General features: G+C 34.3%; 1 protein-coding gene across 10 annotated transcripts in view; it reads left to right on the top strand.

Annotated features, from left to right (window-relative positions):
- Positions 1-21844, top strand: part of VPS13B (vacuolar protein sorting 13 homolog B) — an 808377-nt gene that overhangs the window by 377609 nt on the left and 408924 nt on the right. For all 10 annotated transcript variants that reach the window (XR_014326885.1, XM_082859134.1, XM_082859132.1 and 7 more), the window contains one exon: positions 9452-9672. Coding sequence is in view for 9 of the 10 variants with exons in the window: in XM_082859134.1 (XP_082715260.1) it covers positions 9452-9672 (221 nt within the window). In the remaining variant the exon portion in view is untranslated. The remainder of the gene's footprint in view (positions 1-9451; positions 9673-21844) is intronic.

Here is a 21844-nt window from a genome sequence, read left to right on the forward strand (position 1 = left end):
GTGCCATGTTTGTTGTGGCATGTGAACTCCTTAGTTGTGGCCTGTGAACTCTTAGTCGTGGCATGTATGTGGGATCTAGTTCCCCGACCAGGGATCAACCCTGGGCCCCCTGCATTAGGAGTGTGGAGTTTTACCCACTGGACCACCAGGGAAGTCCCTACAATTTTTGTCTTTTAATATTTGTACTACCTTATTTAAGTGGTTGATCCACAGCCTTTAGTATATGTTTGCTTCTACTTGTGGGATTTTTCCTTTCCTATAGATTCTTCTTTTTGTAACCTTTTGTTTTCCACTTAGCAAAGACCCTTCAACATTTCACTTATTACTGATGAACTGTTTTAGTTTTTGCTTGTCTGAGAAGTTTTTTAATTTCTCCTTCAATTCTGAATGATAACCTCGCTGGGTAGAATAACCTAGGTTGTAGATTTTTCCCTTTTAGCACTTTCAGTATATCTGCCACTCCCTTCTGGCCTACAAACTTTCCACAGAAAAACCAGCTGATAGCCTTATGGGGGTTCCCTTCTATGTGATTCTTTTTCTCTTGTTGCCTTTAGAATTCTTTCTTTAACTTTGGCTGTTTTAATTATGATGTGTCTTACTGTGGGTTCATCTTGTTTGGGACTCTCTGTGCTTCCTCTATCTGGTTACCTGTTTCTTTCTTCAGGTTCAAGTTTTCAGCCATAATTTCATCAAATACATTTTTGACCCCTTTCTTTCTTTTCCTTCTGGGACCCCTATGTCATGAATGTTAGTATGCTGATGTCCAGAAGTCCCTTAAACTGTCCTCATTTTTAAATTTGCTTTTCTTTTTGCTGTTAGCGCTAGAGCCAGGTGTGAGCTTGGAGCTTCTCCTGTGCTCAGTGGTCATCATCCACATGTGGGTGGGTAGGGTAGGATTCCCAGATGCTGGACAAGAAGCCCTGAAGGTCAGTCTGAATTGGTTCCATTCGCTCTAAGTTTGTACTATACTCCCTCCTGGCAATGACACCTTTGCCCCAGAAGAGAGTACTGCTGGAACAAAGAGGGCCTGGAGAAGGGTTCCCAGTGTGGAGTGCCATTTGAGCTGTAACGTTCATGACACAGCAATCAGAGCTCCAGATGGCTCGTAATCCACCACTCTCTGTCAGTGCCAGTAATGTCTGCTCTTGCCCTGTTCAGATGCAATGCAGGGTCTGACTGGTTCCATCCCCAGGTGCGTACTTTCCTTGGCAGTGTCAGCCATTGCCCTGGAGGGAGCTGAGCCAGACAGAGTAAGAGGGGCAGGAGCAGGCACCTGCTGCAGGCAGGAGGAGCACTTTGTCACAGGAAACCCACCAGAGCCCTGGGCAGTTTCAGTTTGCTTCCTCTGCCTTGTTTCAAGGAGTTACCAAGTTTGCGCATGCATTCTTCAGGAGTAGAGTCTTAGTTTCTTCTGTTAAGTCCCATTGCTTTCCACCAGCTAAGGGGACTTGTCTTCCTGGTTTTGGCTTCTAGGACTGAGGTGTCCAAAATGTGGTACAAGCCACTTACTCCCCGGGGAGGATCTTTGAGCCCTTGATATTACCCTCCTCTTCTGTGTCCCCTGTTAGGAGTACAGGTCCCCCTGATTGTTGCTTCTCCTACCTCTTGCCCGACTCCCTGTGGATCTTTCTTTACAGCCTTGGTTATAGGGTAGCCTTTCTGCCAGTCTCCAGTTTGTTTTCAGTGAGAGATGCTCCACATGTAGACGTATTTTTTTGATATGTTCGTTGTGGGAGATGAGTTCGGTGTCCTACTCTGCCAGCTTGATATCCTCCTCCTACACCACATTTTCTTTATTCATCTGTTGATAGACACTTAGGTTGCTTCTATATCTCAGATATTGTGAATAATGCTTCTCTGAACATTGGGGTGCAGATATCTTTTTCTAGTAGTGTTTTTGTTTTCATTGGATAAATACCCTGAAGTGGAATTGCTAAATCGTATGGTGTTCTGTTTGTAATTTTTTGAGGAACTTTCATCCTGTTTTCCATAGTGGTTGTACCAATTTACATTCTCATCAACAGTGCAGAAAGGGTTCCCTTTTCTCTGCATCCTCGCCAACACTTGTTATTTATCATCTTTTTTGGTAATAGCCATTCTGACAGGTGGGAGATGTTATCTCATTGTGGTTTCAATTTGCACTTCCCTAATGATTAGTTTTGTTGAGCATCTTTTCCTGTGTATGTTGGCCATCTGTATGTCTTCTTTGGAAAAATGTCTATTCAGATCCTCTGCCCATTTTTTAATCAGGTTGTTTTTATGATATTGAGTTGCATGAGTTCTTTATATATTTTGGATATTGTGGATTCTCAGTTTCTTGGAAGGAAGTGTAGCCTTGGATCGTTCCAACTATTTGACATTTAAGCTTCTTTTCTGAAGTTCTTGACAGTTTTTTGGGAAAAAATGACTTCTGGCCCTCATTGATAATTTTGTAAACTTTTTATACTTCCTTTAATACCTTTCCACTCCCTATAAAAGCTATTATAAATTTTCACCACTTTCCTCAAGGTTATCTGATTATTTCCCCTATGCAGCATACAACCTCCTTATTACCTTAATGAAAGCATTGACAACTTCCCATCCAAACAGGGTCCTGATACAGGACTTTTACACTTACTGTTCACCTTCTAGAACACTTTTTTCCCAAGTAGCCTCATGCCTTATGTCTCTATGGAATGTCATTTTATCAGAGTGGCTTTTCTGGACTATCCTGTCTTAAAGTGGCAGCACCCTGTTCTGTTACCCTGCTTAAGTGCTCTTCAGAACATCTAGGACCATCAACATACTATATGTCATTTAATTATTAGTTTATTATCCTTTTCACAACTAGAAGGCAAGATCCATGAGAACAGTGAGGTTATATTGTTCACTGCTCTTTTCCTAGATCCTAGAATAATATCTAGCATATATTTAATTCAGTAAATACTTGTTTAACAAATGAATCTACCTTACCTGGATTAAGTCTTTCATCTGCTGATATTGCTTAGGACCAAGCCATTTTTATTCATTTATCCATCTCAGTCCATCCCTCCCTCCCTTTCTCCTTTCCTTCCTTCCTTCCTTCATAAAGCAAATATTTATTGAGTGCATACTATATGCTATGCACTACATTTTTACGGAACTTGCTTCATCAATTATAACCTCCTTATTTAATCCTTGTTGTCATATAAAAATGCTAAAATTTCTTTCAGCTTACTCAGTTAACAGAACAAACCTCTTATTTGCAAATCCAATGGAAACCTTTTAATCCTTGATGTTCATTGATTCTTTTTTGAAATTCTTTCTTAACTTCTGGATAACCACTTTCCTTGATTTGTTTTCTGTGGATAGTGGCTACTCCTTTTGAATATCATTCATGGGCTCCTTTCCTCTACACTTTCTTTAAAGATAGGTGTTCTTCATATTTATAGCTTTACTAGGTATTCTCATCTATACCTGTACTTAACCTGTCACCTTTTCTCTGACAGTTTACAAATCTGTAAGATTGTCACATACCTGACTTCTTTGTTCCTTTTTTATATCCTTAGGTAACTGTTTGACCTAGATTGTCCATCAGTTGGCACTGATAACATGATAGAATCTTGTGCTACAGAGTAACATTTATTTTCAGTACCAAAAATTGCTCTATTCCTAATTTCACAGCTAGTCCCTGGTCATACCTGTCAGCTTTAGCATGTTTTTAAAGTGGTTCATCTGAGCCCCAGGGAATGAAACCGTACTTGAGGTGCAAAGTTATGGATAAACATGATCACCAGGACTCAGGTTTTCTTCCATATAATTCCCTTCTGTATGAGGTTTTCACGAAATACAATACAATTCATTGATTCAGACTCTTTCATTTATCGCACTTTTTTTAAAGTCTTTATTGAATTTGTTACAGTATTGCTTCTGTTTTATGGTTTTTTTTTTTGTTTTTTTTTTGGCCGTGAGGCGTGTGGGAGATCTTAGCTACCTGACCAGGGATCAAACCCGCACCCCCTGCATTGGAAGGCAAAGTCTTAACCAGTGGACCACCAGGGAAGTCCCCAAACTCTTTAATTTAGTATTTGGAATAGTTTCTTGAACTGAAAGGGTCCTTGGGTCATCTATGAACTTCCTGTCTTCCAAAAAACTTCTTTAAATAATAATACCAAATAATGAAAGAAGTGAAATTAATCAGGACTTTACTTTTTACCTTTTTTTTAAAAAACTTTTTTGCTTTTTCTTTGATCTTTATTCTTATATCTTTTCTTTTGTCACTAAGTTGGTTCTTTTACTGTAATGAAATAGCCCACTCAGTTCTTGTGAAGGAAAAGGCATGAAATGGCTTAGCACTTCATGTGGAAAAAGCAGAGGAATTAGGAATTAGCATTTCTCCTCTAATACTAAGGGATAGTTAGAGCTAGGATATTTACCTAAGTCTCCTGGTGCAAAATCCAGGCTCATGCTGTAGAGGCAGTGTCATAGTGTTCTAATGCACTCAGTAAACCAGTTTATCAACTTAAGTAAATTGATATACTCTGTCAGTAATATAAAATGAATACACAAATGTGTATCTTTTATTCCTAACAAATACTCGTTTATTAGGAAGGTTAACATGGCAAAGCTTTTATGCATTAGTCAGTCTTGACTTTCATCTAATAGCAGTAAACAATTCTTTTGCAGAAGTCTTGAGAAGGTAATAGATTTAACTCAAATTGACTAAAATGTCTACATGTACTATGTGTTATGTTAAGGGAAATGATAAGTGAATTTATTATCTAGGATGTTTGTGTTGTAAATGATTATAAGTATTTTTTATTATTTTTGTAAATATAATGTATATAGCTGAAAATGTTTTGGAAAGGGAATCATGTCTTAATCACGTTTCTTATGTTATTAAAGTTTTGAGGACACGGTGTTTGTAAAGTACATGTTCAATAAAAAGCTTAATGAGGAATAAATTGGCTAGTCATTTATTTAAGAAAAAGCTAAAGTAGAAAACAATCAGGAAGCAAAAAATAGCATTTAAAAATAAGGATCTTTAAACTACCCTATATTTATTTTTTAAGTTATAATCCATATATCATATCACTGAGTCATGAGACCCAAGAAATATTTTATGATAATGTTTCCTTAATTATGTAAGTGTCTGTGTAATAATTTAAGTGAGGTAAGACGTGCCATTAGTTAGTGGTAAGTCACTTTAGAAAATGTTTAATTGTAACATATCTTGACAAGCTGTAGCAACTGAGGGTATGTCTTGTTAGCTGACCATATGACCTTAAATAAATTCTGCATTGCTATAATTTCGACACCTTTTAAAACTGTAATTACTGATATATTAATTGCTTGAAGGACAGCACTAGTCTTTGAGGTTACTTTTAGTTTTAAAAGCAATAATTGTTCTGGTTTTGCCTTGTTTATATTTGCAGTCATAAGTTTTAAGGAATTTTAAAAAACAGTATTATATTTCTTTATACACTAATGAAAATTTGATGATTAAGTTATGATTAAACCAGTAATATTCAGACGTGAATACTAGTTAGCACTGAAAGCTTTTTTTTTAAAATAAATTTATTTATTTTATTTATTTATTTTTAGCTGCATTGGGTCTTCGTTGCTGCGCGCGGGCTTTCTCTAGTTGCCACGAGCAGGGGTTACTCTTTGTTGCTGTGCGCGGGCTTCTCATCGCAGGGGCTTCTCTTGTTGCGGAGCACAGGCTCTAGGTGCGTGGGCTTCAGTAGTTGTGGCTCGCGGGCTCTAGAGCACAGGCTCAGTAGTTGTGGCGCACGGGCTTAGTTGCTCCACGGCATGTTGGATCTTTCCGGACCAGGGCTAGAACCCGTCTCCCCTGCATTGGAAGGCAGATTCTTAACCACTGCGCCACCAGCGAAACACACACACCCTTTTTTTTTTTAATACATGCTGAGTTTATAAACATTTATATATGCACAAAGGCCTATGGAAGGATTAAAGAAGTGAATCAAGCACTGAATGCTTGGGTTTCTAGATATGAAGAAAATATTTCACAAATTTGAAATGAATTATCTATTTTATCATGATTTAATAATCATGATATTTTTCAGTATAAATTTTATATATTTATATAAATTTAATATATTTTTAATTTTTATTATTTTATACATGCAATACATTTTACATTTCCTAATACAAAGCAGTATTTTCTTCCAAAGTAGAAATTTGGTTACAGAGCAAATAAAACTATATGTTGCTCATTTTCATTTCCTTCTCTTCCAGGCATTTCAGCAGTTCTCCTCTGCCAGGAGAATTGATTATGCTTTATATCTTTTTTAATGCCTTCATTCCTCGAACATTCCCACTGCTTAAATTAATATCATGTAGAATTAAAGAAACCCTTTATCTCAACTGTCTGTAAATCAGTTTAGTGCTAAGTGGTTTGGGGAAACAGGGTCAGCACTTTTGGCTCATTTATGTTTGTAGAATACACTGCATCTGTTTCCAAATTGTTAACCCTCACAATTAGCAGTAAAATATTCCTCATTACACTATTTCATATTTGAAATAAAAACCTGCCTGAGACATACTGGATTGTGGGACATAGGGAAAAGAGTTAAGTAGAAGAGGAAAGACACCTTTTTGTTTGTTTCTAAAGACACGTAATGACTAAGGTTATGAAAGAAGGAAAACTGAGGGGGAGTATCTCTAATATTGAACAGTTTTCTTTCTTCATTTTCCATATTGATCTTTGTAAAGTGATTTACCTTGGTGCAAAGTATATATACTTTTTCCTATAATAAAGCACAGCATCTTTAGAAAGGGAAAGACCAATTCTCTTTGCAGAATATTGATCCCTGCCCACCAGTATTGAAGACTGTAAATTAGATGTATATGATCAGGGTCCCTCTCCCCCACTGTTGACACATGTATCACATAGTCTCACACTGAATTCTATTTATTCATTTTGTCTCAAAGCTTTGCCATATTCACTTTCTTTTACGTTAACTCATCTGAAGTTCATTAGTGTTTGGTTATCATTTTTTGAGAATTAATTTATTGGTATTCTTTTCTCTGTTAATAATATAGAGGTTTCACACAGAAATGAAATTTTCAGTCCTCCTGCTTTGTTTTTATTTTTTCTTGTTCTTTAGACAATTTGACTATTTCTGAATTCTGCCAGCAATAAATAATTTTTCTAAAATGAAAGACTCATTTTATAGCCTTAGCACTTTCTCATTAATGTTAAAATACTAGTCTTGAAGTTCTCAGAATAGTACATGATCCTGGTCCCTCATGGATATCTGAGCATATTTTATGGAGTTCTCAGAACAGTATATTGCCAGTGTTGTAAATAGATGAGGTGCTTTTTATTTTGGTGTGTGTGTGTGTGTAAAAGGAATAGGTGTGCAGGTAGTGATGTGTTTGTTATGTTTTGATAATTTTTTCACAGTGATTAATTGTGGGAATGTTTGTCATTACATGTTAAGCTCTTCTAGATAGAGTGTACTTTTTAAAATAGATGATATGCTTGTTAAATAAATGGACGTAAAATATTACCTTAAAAGGTTCTGTTTAAGACTTAGAATATGGTATACCCAATTTCAGGTTATGGTCTGATTCCAAAGAAGAAGCAGAGACACATATCTGAGATAGTACCAATGTCATTTGGAATTCTTTTTTTCTATTTCATGAATTTAAATGTGGTGCTTTTTACCCAACATAATCACCATTTAACATTTCTTGGATAACATAAAATTTGAAAGACTATGTATAGCTCACTACAGATTTTAAAATATGTAACCTGAAATCATTCCAAAGTATTTTAAGACAAATTTGGCAAAGCCTTTATTTTGTAAATAGCCTGGAACTTTGTGTAGGTTTTAAAATAATTTCAGAATTAGTTACAGATGATTTAAAGTTTGTCATTCTTTCCTGGGGGCAAAATATTTTAAGTCTTAAGACAGGCAGAGTACCACGATGCTGACCACATATTATTATGCAGTTTCCATTGTTTCCAGTCAAGTTGTTGTGGACTGCTATGTAGCTAGATTTATTTTATTATCCAGGTCTCAATTTCAAAGTTTCTGATTTTAATTTTCTTAACTACTTGATCAAGACATTTTGAATGTTCAAACATATGAGAATCTATCTTGTAGCATCCCCTGAGTATCACCATTCACAATTCAAATACTTATTTATATTCCTTTAGTATATATGTTTATAGCATGATCTACTTAGTTATTCACTTGGTATTTTTTTCCTTGCTAAAAAATAACATGAACCTAATAGTACGATGTGATCTGGTTCCAACTCTGTGTGAGCGTGTCCAACACTACAGGGGGGAAAAAAAAAAAGACTTGAAGGAAAAATAATAACAGTGTTAATAGTGCATATTCCTGGGAGTAGCAAGATGGAAGGTGAATTATGACTGGTTTTGATTTTTTTCTTTATATATTATATTTTCTAAGTTATTTTCAGTGAGACACTAGTACCTCTCTAATTAAAAGATAAATATTTTCAATTTGTTTTAGAACTAGATACTTAAAAAGAAGTCTGTATTATACTATCTATACTATCAAGTGCCAGTAGAATTGCAAAGTCAAAAATACAAGTCATAGGAACATATTTTCCATCAAATTGGCATCCCAGTAATGAATATTTACGAATGTTTTAATACTGAGTACATTTTTAATGCTATTTCACAAAGTATTTTATCTATAGCCACAATAAAAAAAAGATAGTTTTATCTCATAAATTTATATTAACAATTTTTTTCTCTGGTAAATCAATAAAAGGAAAAAATTTAAAACAATGAAAGAAATTTTGCTTTTAATTCTGAAATGTGAGTACTTTTATTTTTAAATAAAATATACTTGATTTAAAAATAACATATATAAGAATCACCAACTGAAGATATGTACGTGCGTCCTGGGTCTTAACCATCAGAGATTTCTGATTAAGTAGGTCTGAAGTAGAAACCAGGAATCTGTATTTTATATCAGCACCCATATGACTCTGATGCAGATGGTCCAACAGACCATAGTAAATTGTTTATTCTTTTTTTATTCTGCAGTCAGATCTGTGGTCACCTTTAGTTCATTTTCCTAATTTTCCTAATTTAACACATTCTCTGTGGTCTCCAAGGTATAATGCATACATCCCAGCAGTTGCACTGTACAACCCCCTAGTACAAGGGTGAGGGAAGAAAAAGTTAGAACTTGTATTTATATTTTTATCTCATTTCCTTAATTTCTACTTTCGTATGTTTTATAATGTACATTATTGATATAGTAGTATGTTATAATAAATATAAACATTTTTAAAAGGTAACTCTTATATAACATGTAAACTGTTTAACATGTTGGTCTCTGGGATACAGTATACGCTATTTATGATGCCATATTAACTGTTTTATATTTCAAATATTAACAGTAGATACCTTACTATCAAGTGACAATTAACTATATTTTTGTTTGTGTGCCTCCCTACCCACTTTTGTACCCATTTTCAGGTGATGCCTTTCCTTGGACCATCAGCTTGCATCATTTCAGCATATACACCCTTTTTGGAAAACAAGTGACACTTTGCCTAGTGGAACCTATGGGTTGTACCTCTACTCTAGCTGTTACATCTCAAAAACTACTCGCTACAGGACCTGATATGAGGCATTCATTTGTTGTCTGTCTGCATGTTGACCTAGAGTCACTTGAGATAAAATGCTCGAACCCCCAGGTTGGTACATTTGATTTATGAAAGGAAATTTAAAATAATGTGATTTAAGAACAATTGTTACTCATTTTGTTGAAGGGTTTCTCTTCTATTAAGTGTCTTAAATTATTTTTAACAGGGCCATCAAGATCAGAATGGTTAGATTAAGTATTGCTTTGAAGTTCTCTCAAGTTTTGTAATTCAAACTTCTGAAAATGTAATGGTGGCAGCATAAATGCATCTTTTGGCTGATGGAATGAAATCAGTTGCAGATGTAAAGTTTTTTAAACGGTGAAGAACTACTTTACTGTCAGACTGGAAGAGTCTATTGAAGTGATCAAATGTAATTTCCGATCAGTTTCTCACTCAAAACTTCTTTTGCTCAACATGCAGTATTTAAAAGAAAAAAAGCACTGTTTACTCTTTAAAAAAGGCATTTTGTTAATCCTTTAACATTCCAGTTGGGATAGGCCAAACATGTTATATTCTACAGTTTTATAATTTAGTATGAATTCAGATCTCCTGGGTTTGTACAAATTATTAATTACATATAATTTAATACTTGTTTCTTTGACCTCAAGCAGACTCTTGTATATTTTCTACACAGATTATCAACGTTGAATAGTATTTGAAATTATATTTTTAAAACAATACTTTTTAGAGTTTTATTGGATCTGTTAGGTCAATGTCGATAAATCTTTGTTTATTCCAGCATTAGTGGTGACGAGCTAGTTTTTAAAGTGTGTTTTTTTAAGTGGGTTCAAATATTATTCATATGTTATAGAGCCTCCTTACTGAAACCATCCTCCTTCTTTCCCCTCTTCTCTCTGCCTTGCTCCACCTACTGTATACTCTACAGTTTGGTTTAACTTTCATATATATTTGTGCATTTTGAAAAGATCGGACCTGCTAATTTAATCTTGGTGATGGCCTTATTAAAAAATACATACAGTTAGAATTATGATGAGGCAGTTATACTAAACTAATAGCTTATCCCAGTAATGAATATTTGAAAGTAATTTCTTTTATAAAAGTAATTTCTTTTATAATCAGTAGTAAATTCTTTTGAACAATAGTAAATATTCCATATTAATGGCCATTTGCCATTCTATTATGACCCATAGTAGTATAGAAGAGAATAATTATGAAATGGCTTAACTCCTCTTAGATTATTCTTTGAATGCTACTGCTGATGGTTGTTGAAATGCATTTCCTAGAGGAAGGAAAATTTGTTGGTTGAATTGTGTCTCCAACAAAAGATACGTTGAATTTCTAACTTGTAGTATCTCATCATGTGACCTTACCTGTTAATAGGATCATTACAGAGGTAATCAAGCTAAAATGAATTCATTAGGGTGAGCCCTCATCTAGTTGACTGATATCCTTATAAAAAGGGAAATTTGGAAGTAGATAGTCACAGAGGGAAGTTGATGTGAAGATACACAGGGAGAGTGCCATGTGAATGGAGGCAGAGATTGGACTGATCCAGCTGCAAGCCAAAGAACACAAGGATTGCTGGCTACCTCCAGAAGAACCAGAGGCAACGAAGGATTCTCCTGAGTCCCAGAGCATAGCCCTGCTATTACCTTGAGTAGGGACTCTCTGATCTCCAGAACCATGAAACTATAAGTTTCTGTTGTTTTAAGCCACCCAGTTTATGGCACTTTTATATGGCAGCTCTAGCAAACAGATTATAGAGAAACAGATTCACCTTCTTTAGATCCTTTATCACAGAAGCTGTTAAAAGGGAAAAAATAGATTTAGTTCTGTCATAGCAGCAGAAGCCCATCTCAGCCCATCAGTCCCACTGATTATTCTATATACGCTGGGGGAAAAAAAGCAAAAACTAACAACATAAATGAATGTTCCCAATTTGGTTTTTAAATAATTGAATTGCAAAAAAGACTTTAAAACAGCTATTATAATTTTTTTTTATGAGGTGTAAAGGAAAGCAACACTGAATGAAAAACGTAAGAATTCTCAATGGAGAAGTAAAGTATAAAAACAATCAAATGGGGCTTCCCTGGTGGCGCAGTGGTTGAGAGTCCTCCTGCCGATGCAGGGGACACAGGTTCGTGCCCCGGTCCAGGAAGATCCCACATGCCGTGGAGCGGCTAGGCCCGTGAGCCATGGCCGCTGAGCCTGCACATCCAGAGCCTGTGCTCCGCAATGGGAGAGGCCACAACAGTGAGAGGCCTGCGTACCGCAAAAAAAAAACAATCAAATGGAATTTGAGAATTGGAAATACAATATCTGAAAGAAAAAACCATACCATATGGGCTTAGAGGTGACCTGCATGTGACAGAAGAGTCATTGAACTTGAACATTGTGCATAGAAATTATGAATTTGGAAAACAGAAAAGAAAAGATATTAAAAATAGGATCGAATCTTCAGTGGTTGTGGGACGGAATGTTCAAATATATGTGTAATTGGAATTCCAGAAGATAAGGAGAAAAAGCTGGGGCCAGAAAAATATTAACAAATAATTGTACAAATTTCCCAAATTTGCAGAAAGAGATAGGCTTTTACATATTCATGACGTTTACCCAGTCCCAAGCATGTTTATCTTGGACACGTTGTGATTAAAATGCTAAAAACCAAGGATAACTTTTTTAAAAATCTTGAAAGCAGCTGCAAGAAGATACATTATATATGGCTTAATTTGAATGAGTGCCGATTTCTCATTAAAAACCATAGAGGACATGGGACTTCCCTGGTGGTCCAGCGGTTAAGACTCTGCACTCCCAATGCAGGGAGCCCAGGTTCAATCCCTGGTCAGGTAACTAGATCCTGCATGCTGCAACTAAAGATCCCGCATGTGACAACGAAGATCCCGCATGTGGCAATGAAGATTCTGCTTGCTGCAACTAAGGGCCAACGCAGCCAAATAAATAAATAAGTAAATATTAAAAAAACAAACAAAAAACCCCACAGAGGACAGAAGACATTAGAACAATATCTTTAAAATGCTAACAGAAAAACACTGTCAAGACAATGTGCATGTCTCACAGAAATTAAAGTGAAATAAAGACACTGTACATGAAAGAAAACTAGGAAAATTGTCACCAGCACCTCTACTTTACAAGAAATACTGAAGGAAGTTCTACAAGTTAAAAGGGAGTGGTACCAAATGAAAACTTGGATCTTCAGAAATAAAGGAAAACCAACAGAAATGATAAATAGCTTGATAAATCTTTTTTTTTTAACTATTTAAAAAAATACATATGACTGTGGAAAGCAAAATCCATAACACTGTCTGCTAGACCTTTCAATGTATGTGGATTTAATATACAAGACAACTTGGGACTTCTCTGGTGGCGCAGTGGTTAAGAATCCACCTGCCAATGCAGGGGACACAGGTTTGAGCCCTGGTCCAGGGAGATCCTACATGCTGTGGAGCAACTAAGCCCGTGTGCCACAACTGCTGAGCCTGTGCTCTGTAGCCTACGAGCCGCAACTACTGAGCCCACGTGCCACAACTATTGAAGCCCATGCACCTAGAGCCAGTGCTCCACAACAAGAGAAGCCACCGCAATGAGAAGCCCGCGCACCACAAGGAAGAGTAGCTCACTGCAACTAGAGAAAGCCCGTGAGCAGCAACGAAGACCCAACACAGCCAAAAAAAAAAAGACAACTTCATCATCAAGGCTAGTGGGGGATGGGCTAAGGGGACCGAGTGGTTGTCAGATTTCTAAATATCTCATGAAGTGGTACAGTATAAATTTAAAAGTAGACTGTGAACATTTTTCTACATATATTATAATTTCCTAGAATAACTACTAAAAAAAAAAAAGCAAAAATACAAAGAGATATAACCAAAATGCCAATAGATGAATTAAAATGAAATACTAACCAAAATGCCAATAGATGAATTAAAATGAAATACTAAGAAGTATTCAAATAATCTAAAGAAGTGAAGAAGTGGTAACAGAGTTACATAAAACAGAGGATGGAAACAGAAAACAAAAAATAAAATTGTAGAGATGATCCTGCCTTAGCAAGAATTACATTAAATGTTACGATCCTAACTGGGAGTGTTTAGACCAGGATTCAGCAAACTAAGGCTTGCAGATAAATTTGGCCACATGCTTTTTTTCACATACTGTGTAAGGTTACCATCATGCTACAACCACAGAATTAAGTAAGAGCAAGGGAGAACACTATGTAGCTCACAAAGTCTAGAATATTTACTATCTGACCATTTACAGAAAGTCTTCTGACCCCTGGTCCAACTGCTCCTATTAGGGTAGGAATAAAGCAAGACTCTGCATACGTTGCCTAAAAGAGAAGCACTTAAAATATAAAGAAACAATATAAATAAATGCATAGGAAAAAATACACCATACAAACAGCATAAGAAGGATGGACTTATTTATTTTAATATCAAATAAAATAGACAAAAAGAAAAAGTATTACCAGAGATAAAGAAGGACATGAAAGAAAAATGGACAGAATTAAAGGAAAAAACAGGTAATTCTATTCAATCATATTAGGAAATTTTTATACCATCTCTCTCAGTGGTTGTAAAACAACTAGATGAAAAATAAATAATTGGAGATATAGAAGATATGAAAAATACTGTGAACTCACCTTGACCTAATTGACATTTATAGAATACTATATTCAACAACCATGGAATGCACATTTTTTTCAGGTGTACATGGTCTCATTATATTAAGAGAATTAAAATCAGTAAAGTATATTATCTAACCATAGTCAAATTATATTAGAAATCAATAATAACTAGGAAAACTGTAAATATCTGGACATTAAATAATAACTCATATCTGGGAAACCAGATATCACACTTAATTGTAAAATATTGAACTTTTTCCCACTAAGATCAAGAAAAAGCCCAGAATGCCTCCTTCTATCACCTGTTCTTTGTCATATTGGCCATCTTAGCCATTGCAATTAACCAAGCAAAAGAAATAAAAGACACAAAGATAAGAAAAGAAGTAAAACTCTCCCTATTTTCATATGATCAAATATTTTACAGAAGATCCTGGAGGAGTTAAGAAACTATTACTAGAACTAATAAACTTATTATGGTTGTAGGAGACAAGATAAATATATAAAAACCAATTGTATTTTTCTGTACTAGCAGCTAACAACTGGAAAATGGAATGAATCAGTTCCATTTATATTGGTGCCAACAAACATACAGAAATGAATTTAACAAAAGATGTCCAAGACGTCTACCCTGAAAACCACAAAACATTGCTGAGAGAACTTGAACATCTAACTGGAGCAAGATACCTGTTCATAGATTAGAAGATTCAATATTGTTAAGATGGCAGCTGTCCCCAAATTGATCTAGATATTGGGCATAATCAAGTTTAAAAACATTTTCTCCTCGAAAGACACATTAAGATAGCAGAAAACCAGACACTTGGAAAAAGTATTAGCAACACATTTACCAAACTGTTACCAGAATATTTATGGAATCCTTTCTACTTGGTAACCTGAAGACAAAGAACAATAAATAAAATAACATGAATACAAATAATGGGGAAAAGATTAGAACCACACAAGATGTGTGACTGGTCAGTCAACACATGAAAAGATACTCAACATCATTATTCATCAGGAAAAAACAAAATAAAACATGAAAACATACCACTACATACCTATTAGATTGGCTATAATTTAAAAGATGGAGTATTATGAACCAACTAGAACTCTGTATACTACTGATGGGAATGTAAAAATTACATAACAGCTTTGGAAACAACTTTGAAGTTCCTGGAGGGGGGGAAAAAAACATACAACCCAGCCATTCTTCCCTAAGTATTTCTTCAGGGAAACAAAAATGTATATCCACTCAGAGACTTTTACATGGATGTATTGAACAGCTTTATTTGTATAGCCAAAAACTAAACATAACCCAAATGTTCATCAGTAAGTGAATTTAACAAATTAAACAAATTATGGCTTATCCATACAATATAATACTATTCAGCCATAAAAAAGACTGAGTTATTGATAAAATGCAAGATCATGAAAAAATATTGCAGTCATTACACTGAGTGAAGGAAGCCAGACCAAAAAAGAGTACTTACTGTATAATTCCATTTATATAAAATGTTATAATGTGTAAACTACTACATTGTGACAGAAAGTAGGTTCCTGGTTGTCTGGAGTCAGGGCAGGGAGAGGGAAGGAGAAGGGGGTGGTAGGAAGGATAGACTACAAAGGGATATGAAGAAACTTTTGAGGATAATAAGAAAAAAATTTTTATTCATAGTTTATTTTTAGTAGTAGCTCAGTTCCTATATAATAGACAGCTAACTACTACTTGGAGTTACCTACCAGAGACATTATATTTTAGAGACTTATTTTAGGAGTCATTATAGCCTTGGGAGGATTGTCCTACTCTACATGTTCTGGTTATCCATAGCTATCCCAGCTGAGAATAATTTCTGTTCCCATTATGGTTTTAGCCTGGGACTCCACTATTATTAATCTTTAAAAAAATTTTTTCTTTTACTTTGAGATACTCAATAGTATGGTGATTTCTGTTGAGTCTTACTAAATGTAAGACTGTGGCTCAAAACTAGAGCTCTGGGATATCTTCTTTAGATATTCACCTTATTTAGAACTAAGCTCAGGTTTTGTTGTTGTTGTTTAAATATAAACCAGTTCTAAGCCAAGTCATCACATAAATAGAACTTATGTTTGGCCTGGTATTACCTTCTTATGTCTGCTCCTTCCTTTTTTCCTTTCCTTGATCACTTGACTCCCACGGGCTCCTTGCTGCTTCTCCCCAAATACCAAGGGCCTTTTTTTTTTTTTTTTTCTTGCCTGAGAATTAAACCAAGACTGAATGAACCTCATGCCCTGAGAATCCCTTTGCACCCAAAGTGTAATGAATTTTATTTATTCACTTAATTCTACTTTATCTTCTTGATAAGTCCTGATAAACCAACTTCTGTAAAATTGTTAGCACCTGCTATATCCAAAGTTGATCACCAGGTTGTTGGGAAGTTTAAGTGAGATAGTTATGAAAATACTTTGCAAACTCTCAAATGGTATATGAATGTCATTTTGTTAGTTTAGATTGACTCTGATATAAAATGTGAGATCCTCTATGTAAATTGGTATAAATATCCCTGGTGGAATGTAGCGGTATTCCTGAAGGGACAGGAAGTCACAAAACAATATAGGACTTTGAAGAATCAACATGTACTCAAAGAAAAAAGTATGGAGTAAGTACTCTTTTATATCCTTGTGTGCCAGATTAACCTAAATTTTAATGGTAAGACATGAGACTCCAAATCTCTTTTTTGTGAGTGGGTTGCTTTAGCCTTCCAGACTCCCTCTGGGTTCTGTCAAAATTACAAAGGATGACTTGATTTTTTTTTTTTTCCTAAGTGAATTCAGCAGATATTTATTGAGTACTACATGTAGGCCAGAAATGAGGGGAGAAAAATTAATAAGATAAATACATGAAGAAGGCCATGCCTACACACATCATAATCCAACTGTTGAAAGCCACAGATAAAGAGCATATCTTGAAGGTATCATGAGAAAAAAATGACACATTACATGCAAGAGAACCAAGATTTTGTTAGCTTACTTCTCATAAGAAGCTGTAGTGATCAAAAGAACATCTTTAAATCGTGAAAATTAAGAAAATTAAAAGCCTCTCAACCCAAAATTCTAAGTAAAAAAATATATAACATTTATGAATGAAGACAAAATAAAGACATTTTTCGTGTGAAAGAATCTGTCACCAGTAGGACTGCACTACAAGAAATCCTAAAGGAAATCCTTCATGCTGAAGGGAAATGAAACCAGGTGTTTGAGCAACTTTTCAAATGTTTATTGGCTGTTGAGTTTGCTCTTTTGTGAATTGACAGTTCATGTTGTTTACATTAATTTGTATTTTCCTGATTATTAATAAGGATGAACAGATTTTTCAGTGTTTATTGGCCAGTGAATTTGCTTTTTTATGGTTGATATTTCATATCATTTACTTAATTTTTCTATTAAATTTCTTAGCAATTTGAAGAGCCTCCCTTATATTCTATAAATACAAACCCTGTATCTGTAATGCAGTTATTTGCCTTTAAACTTTATGGCATCTTTGGCCAAAAACGTTTAATCTTCCTTAGTGAAATATATCTATATGGCTCTTTTTATTTTCTGGGTGTCCTGCCTTATAGTGTATCGTGGGCCCAAATATCCATGTGCATATAAGTTCCTAAAATTTCTTTTACTATTTTTACTTTTCCTTTTAAGATTAATGACCCAAAATAAACCTCTTTCTTGTGAGTGGTTTCTCACTGATTAATCTGGGGGCTTTTTTGTTTCTTATTTGTGTTTTTTGTGAAGTACTTCTTATCCTTTTTTGTGCCATGGACTTCTTTGAGAATGTTATAAAAGCCTTTTCCCCAGAACAATGTATATGCCCACTAAATTTCACATACACTGTCAGAAGCTTTATGAACTTTGGATTATAGCCAGTGTATAAGCTTGATTCCATTCAAGTAATTCCTACTTCAGTACCATTCTTTTGTTTATTCGTTAGAGTGACGTCAGAAGTGTTTGCTCTTGTAAGCAATTAATTTGGTTCATTATTGCTCAGAGCCCTCAATTAGTTTATATACTCTAAAATATAGTGCAAGCTCTATATGTAGGGCAGGCCTAGACCAAATTTATTGTCATGTCTGACATTGTTGTAGATCTCTGTATCAACTATAGACTATAGAGACCTAAATCGCTGTGTCAGTTCCTGGAACTCACTGCCATTAAAAGCCTTAGACGCTGTAAGTATTTAACCTGGTTGAATATTCAGAGAATTTGTTCCTAGGAGTGATTTGCACCAACCTTGCCTTTTATCTTAAGTGTTTTACTAAAGTTACCCAATTCTCTTTAATGTCTTTAGGCACTAGTCTCTCAGACCTTAAAAATTGTGTTCATTCCAAAATTAAATGAATCTTCTTTAATAAGGAATCTTCTTTAATATAATAAAATTTTAATTTTCCCTCTACCAATAAATTGATACATTTTGTCTACCTATAAGGCATTCCCCAAAACATAAAAGTATCTTTGCATTTTTGGGTTTTAAGTTGTAAAACTAGAGAAATAATGTTTTTTATGCTCCTTTTCTATCCATTTTGTCATAGTTTTTATTGCTGTAAGTTCAGTTTTCACCAAGCTAATGGAATTTGGCATTACTGTCTAAGAACATAAGCATTCAGTTCGGACAAAACTGGATTTGTAGTCTTAGACAAATCACCCATTTTTAATTTCTCTGAGCTCCTGATTTTTATTTTTATCTTTTAAACAAAAGCAGACTAAGTATAATGCTCTGTATGAAAAGGATGTTTTTGTTTTTGGCAAAAACTCTTTCTTTTGAAACTGAATTTTAATGATTAGTAATGACCTGTGTGCCAAATGAAATAGCCTTTCTAAATTCATATTCACTTAGAGCTCTTTTTTGTTCAACATGGATCAGTAATTGCTTGTTGAAGTTCCATTCCTGCTTGGTTTCCATTGACATTGTATATCCATGGTTTTTCTTCTTCATGTCTACCTTTCTATTTTCTCTTCTATCTGACTCTCCTAATATGCTGCAAAACTTGTCATGGCCCCTTTGTCATGTCTTGTTCATTTCCTGTACTTGGCTGTTGCTCTTGGTATTCTTATGACTGGAATGGCTTTTTGCACCCACTTAAATCCTATCTATCCTTCAAGAATGTATTTCCTTGAGGTTTGTCTCAGCCTCTTCAGTCCAATTAAGTCTTCTTTCTGATTGGTTATGAGATTAAATGAGAAAATGTATGTGCAGTTAATTTTTCAACAATAAAATATTACTTTTTAATATTTAATATCTTACATATCCAATCAGTATTTGATATGCAAAATATTATTGATATTCAATCACCTTCATACATAACCCATATAAAGCTGCCTCACGTGGTGCTTATTTTTTAGAGATCTTTTTAAAAAGTTTTATTGGGGTTGACATAAATACAATAAACTGCACATGTTTAGATTATCTAATTTGATAAGGTTTGACTATGTATACCCATCAAATCATCTTCACAATCAAGATAATGCATTAATCCATCATCCTCAAAAGTTTCTTTGTGCCCCTTTGTAATCCTTCCTTTTACTCCTCCCCCAATCCCAGGCAATCACTGATACTGTCATTATTGATTAATTTTCATTTGCTAGTATTCTGTATAAATGGAATCATACAGTTTGCGTTCTCTCTCTCTCTCTCTCTCTCTCTCTCTCTCGCCTAGCTTCCTTGATTCAGCATAATAATTTTGGGGTTAATCCTTGGTTTTGCATGAATCTCTAATTTATTTTTATTGCTAAGTATTCTGTTGTATTGTTGGTTAACTTATTGGTTAACATTTGAGATTTTTTCCAGTTTTAGACTATTACAAATAAAACTTCTGTGAACATTTTTATATAGGTCTTTGTGTGGACATAGATTTTAATTCTTCTTGGGGAAACACTTAGGAAATGGCTCATTCACGTGGTAGGTATATGTTTTTTTCAGAAATGGCCAAACTGTATTCTAAATTTTGCATTCCATCAGAGTAAATGAGAGTTTTAGCTGCTCTGCATCTTTACTGATACTTGGTCTGGTTATGCTTTTTAATTTCAGACGTCTTAATAGGTGGGTAGTGGTAGCTCGTTGTGGCTTTAGTTGGCATGGTTTTCAGTACAGCTTGAAGTATAAGAGTTGAACATTTATCTTCAGCATTTTTGCTCTATTTTTTAAAACCTCTGAATTTGTGAAGTCTGGATTCTGTGATAGCAGCTTTCTTCTTTGAAAATAATAATACGTTTAAAGTTTATGTCAGTGTTTGCTTGGCATGCTGAATACACAGTGTACTTGGTGACATTCATATACAATTTTTTAATGGTAACAGTTAAAGGAAACCAGAAGTAGTGACAATAAAAGCGGTATCAATTCTCTTAGGTAAATAAACTTTATGCCTTTGAAAGTATTTAGAAACTGTTTATGCTTTCCTTATTTGTCAGTTCTAATTGTTTAAGAAAAAGTAAAATAATCTTTTTAAAAATTTGGTTTGGAACAAAATGGTTTCTTTTTAGAAAACACTCATCATTATGAAAGACAAAAGAATATGAACTAAAATTTTTCTAAGAGCTTTTTTGTAGGATCTCTAGCCATTAGATTTTTTTTTAAACAAAAAGAGCTATAACCTGAGATTTGAGACTTCATCACACAAAAAGCAGGAGAAAACTGTAACCCATATACTGTTTTATATCAAATAAGGATTGACAACACTGTTTTTAGGCATCTGTTCTGCCCACATAAGAAGCCAGCTTTATCATCTGGATGTGTCCTGGGGCTGAAACTTCTTATAAATATGAGAATTTCTTTCTTTCGTTTTTTTTTTTTTTAATGGCAAGCAGAATATGGTATCCAGCTGTGCATTTGCTTATACATTGTGTTTGCATTTTTCCCCCTAGGCTTGTTTTATACAGTATATGGCAATATGTTGTCATACAGATTCCATGATTAATGCTTATTTATGAAATCTTATGTAAATATCTTAGAACTTAGTCAAACAACGTGCAAGTTAAACAATTTTTTTTTCTGAATATTGGAATGACAAATCTGAGGGGAATAGTAGGTTGGATAGTTTATGTTCTTTATCTATAGAAAAGTCTCATATGTAACATTTTCCTTTTACTATTCTGTGTTATATCTTTCTTTTTTACTTTATTTTGCTGGGCAAGAAATCCAATTTCAGATTTATTCTTCAGAAAATAGAGAAAGTTTAAATGTGTAAATAATTTAGAAATAAGAATGGTAATTATTTCATGTATAACTAAATAATCATATTTACTAGGATATATTTGACTTCTAATTTTGATCCTGACCTCTGTTTAAAAGGCATTTCTTTGTGGTTGTTCTATTAGTCATATATTAAAAGAAATCTACTGTACCATAATAAGCTGTTTTATTAGCATTATTTTATTAGCATTATTTTCCCACAGAAATGCTAAATTGCTTATAAAATATCAAAATGTGACTATGTGGCAAATTAAAAGTATGAATAAATTATATTTCTCAAATTCAATTCATGATAAAATGTTTAATATTGTATATTTTTATATGAATTATTTTTCTCTATATCTCATCAGAATTGTGGTATCATGACAAAATAGTCATCATATATATAATAATTATAGTATATATAA

The sequence above is a fragment of the Leucopleurus acutus genome (assembly GCF_964270905.1).
Source record: "Leucopleurus acutus genome assembly, chromosome: 17".
Lineage (NCBI taxonomy): Eukaryota > Metazoa > Chordata > Mammalia > Artiodactyla > Delphinidae > Leucopleurus > Leucopleurus acutus.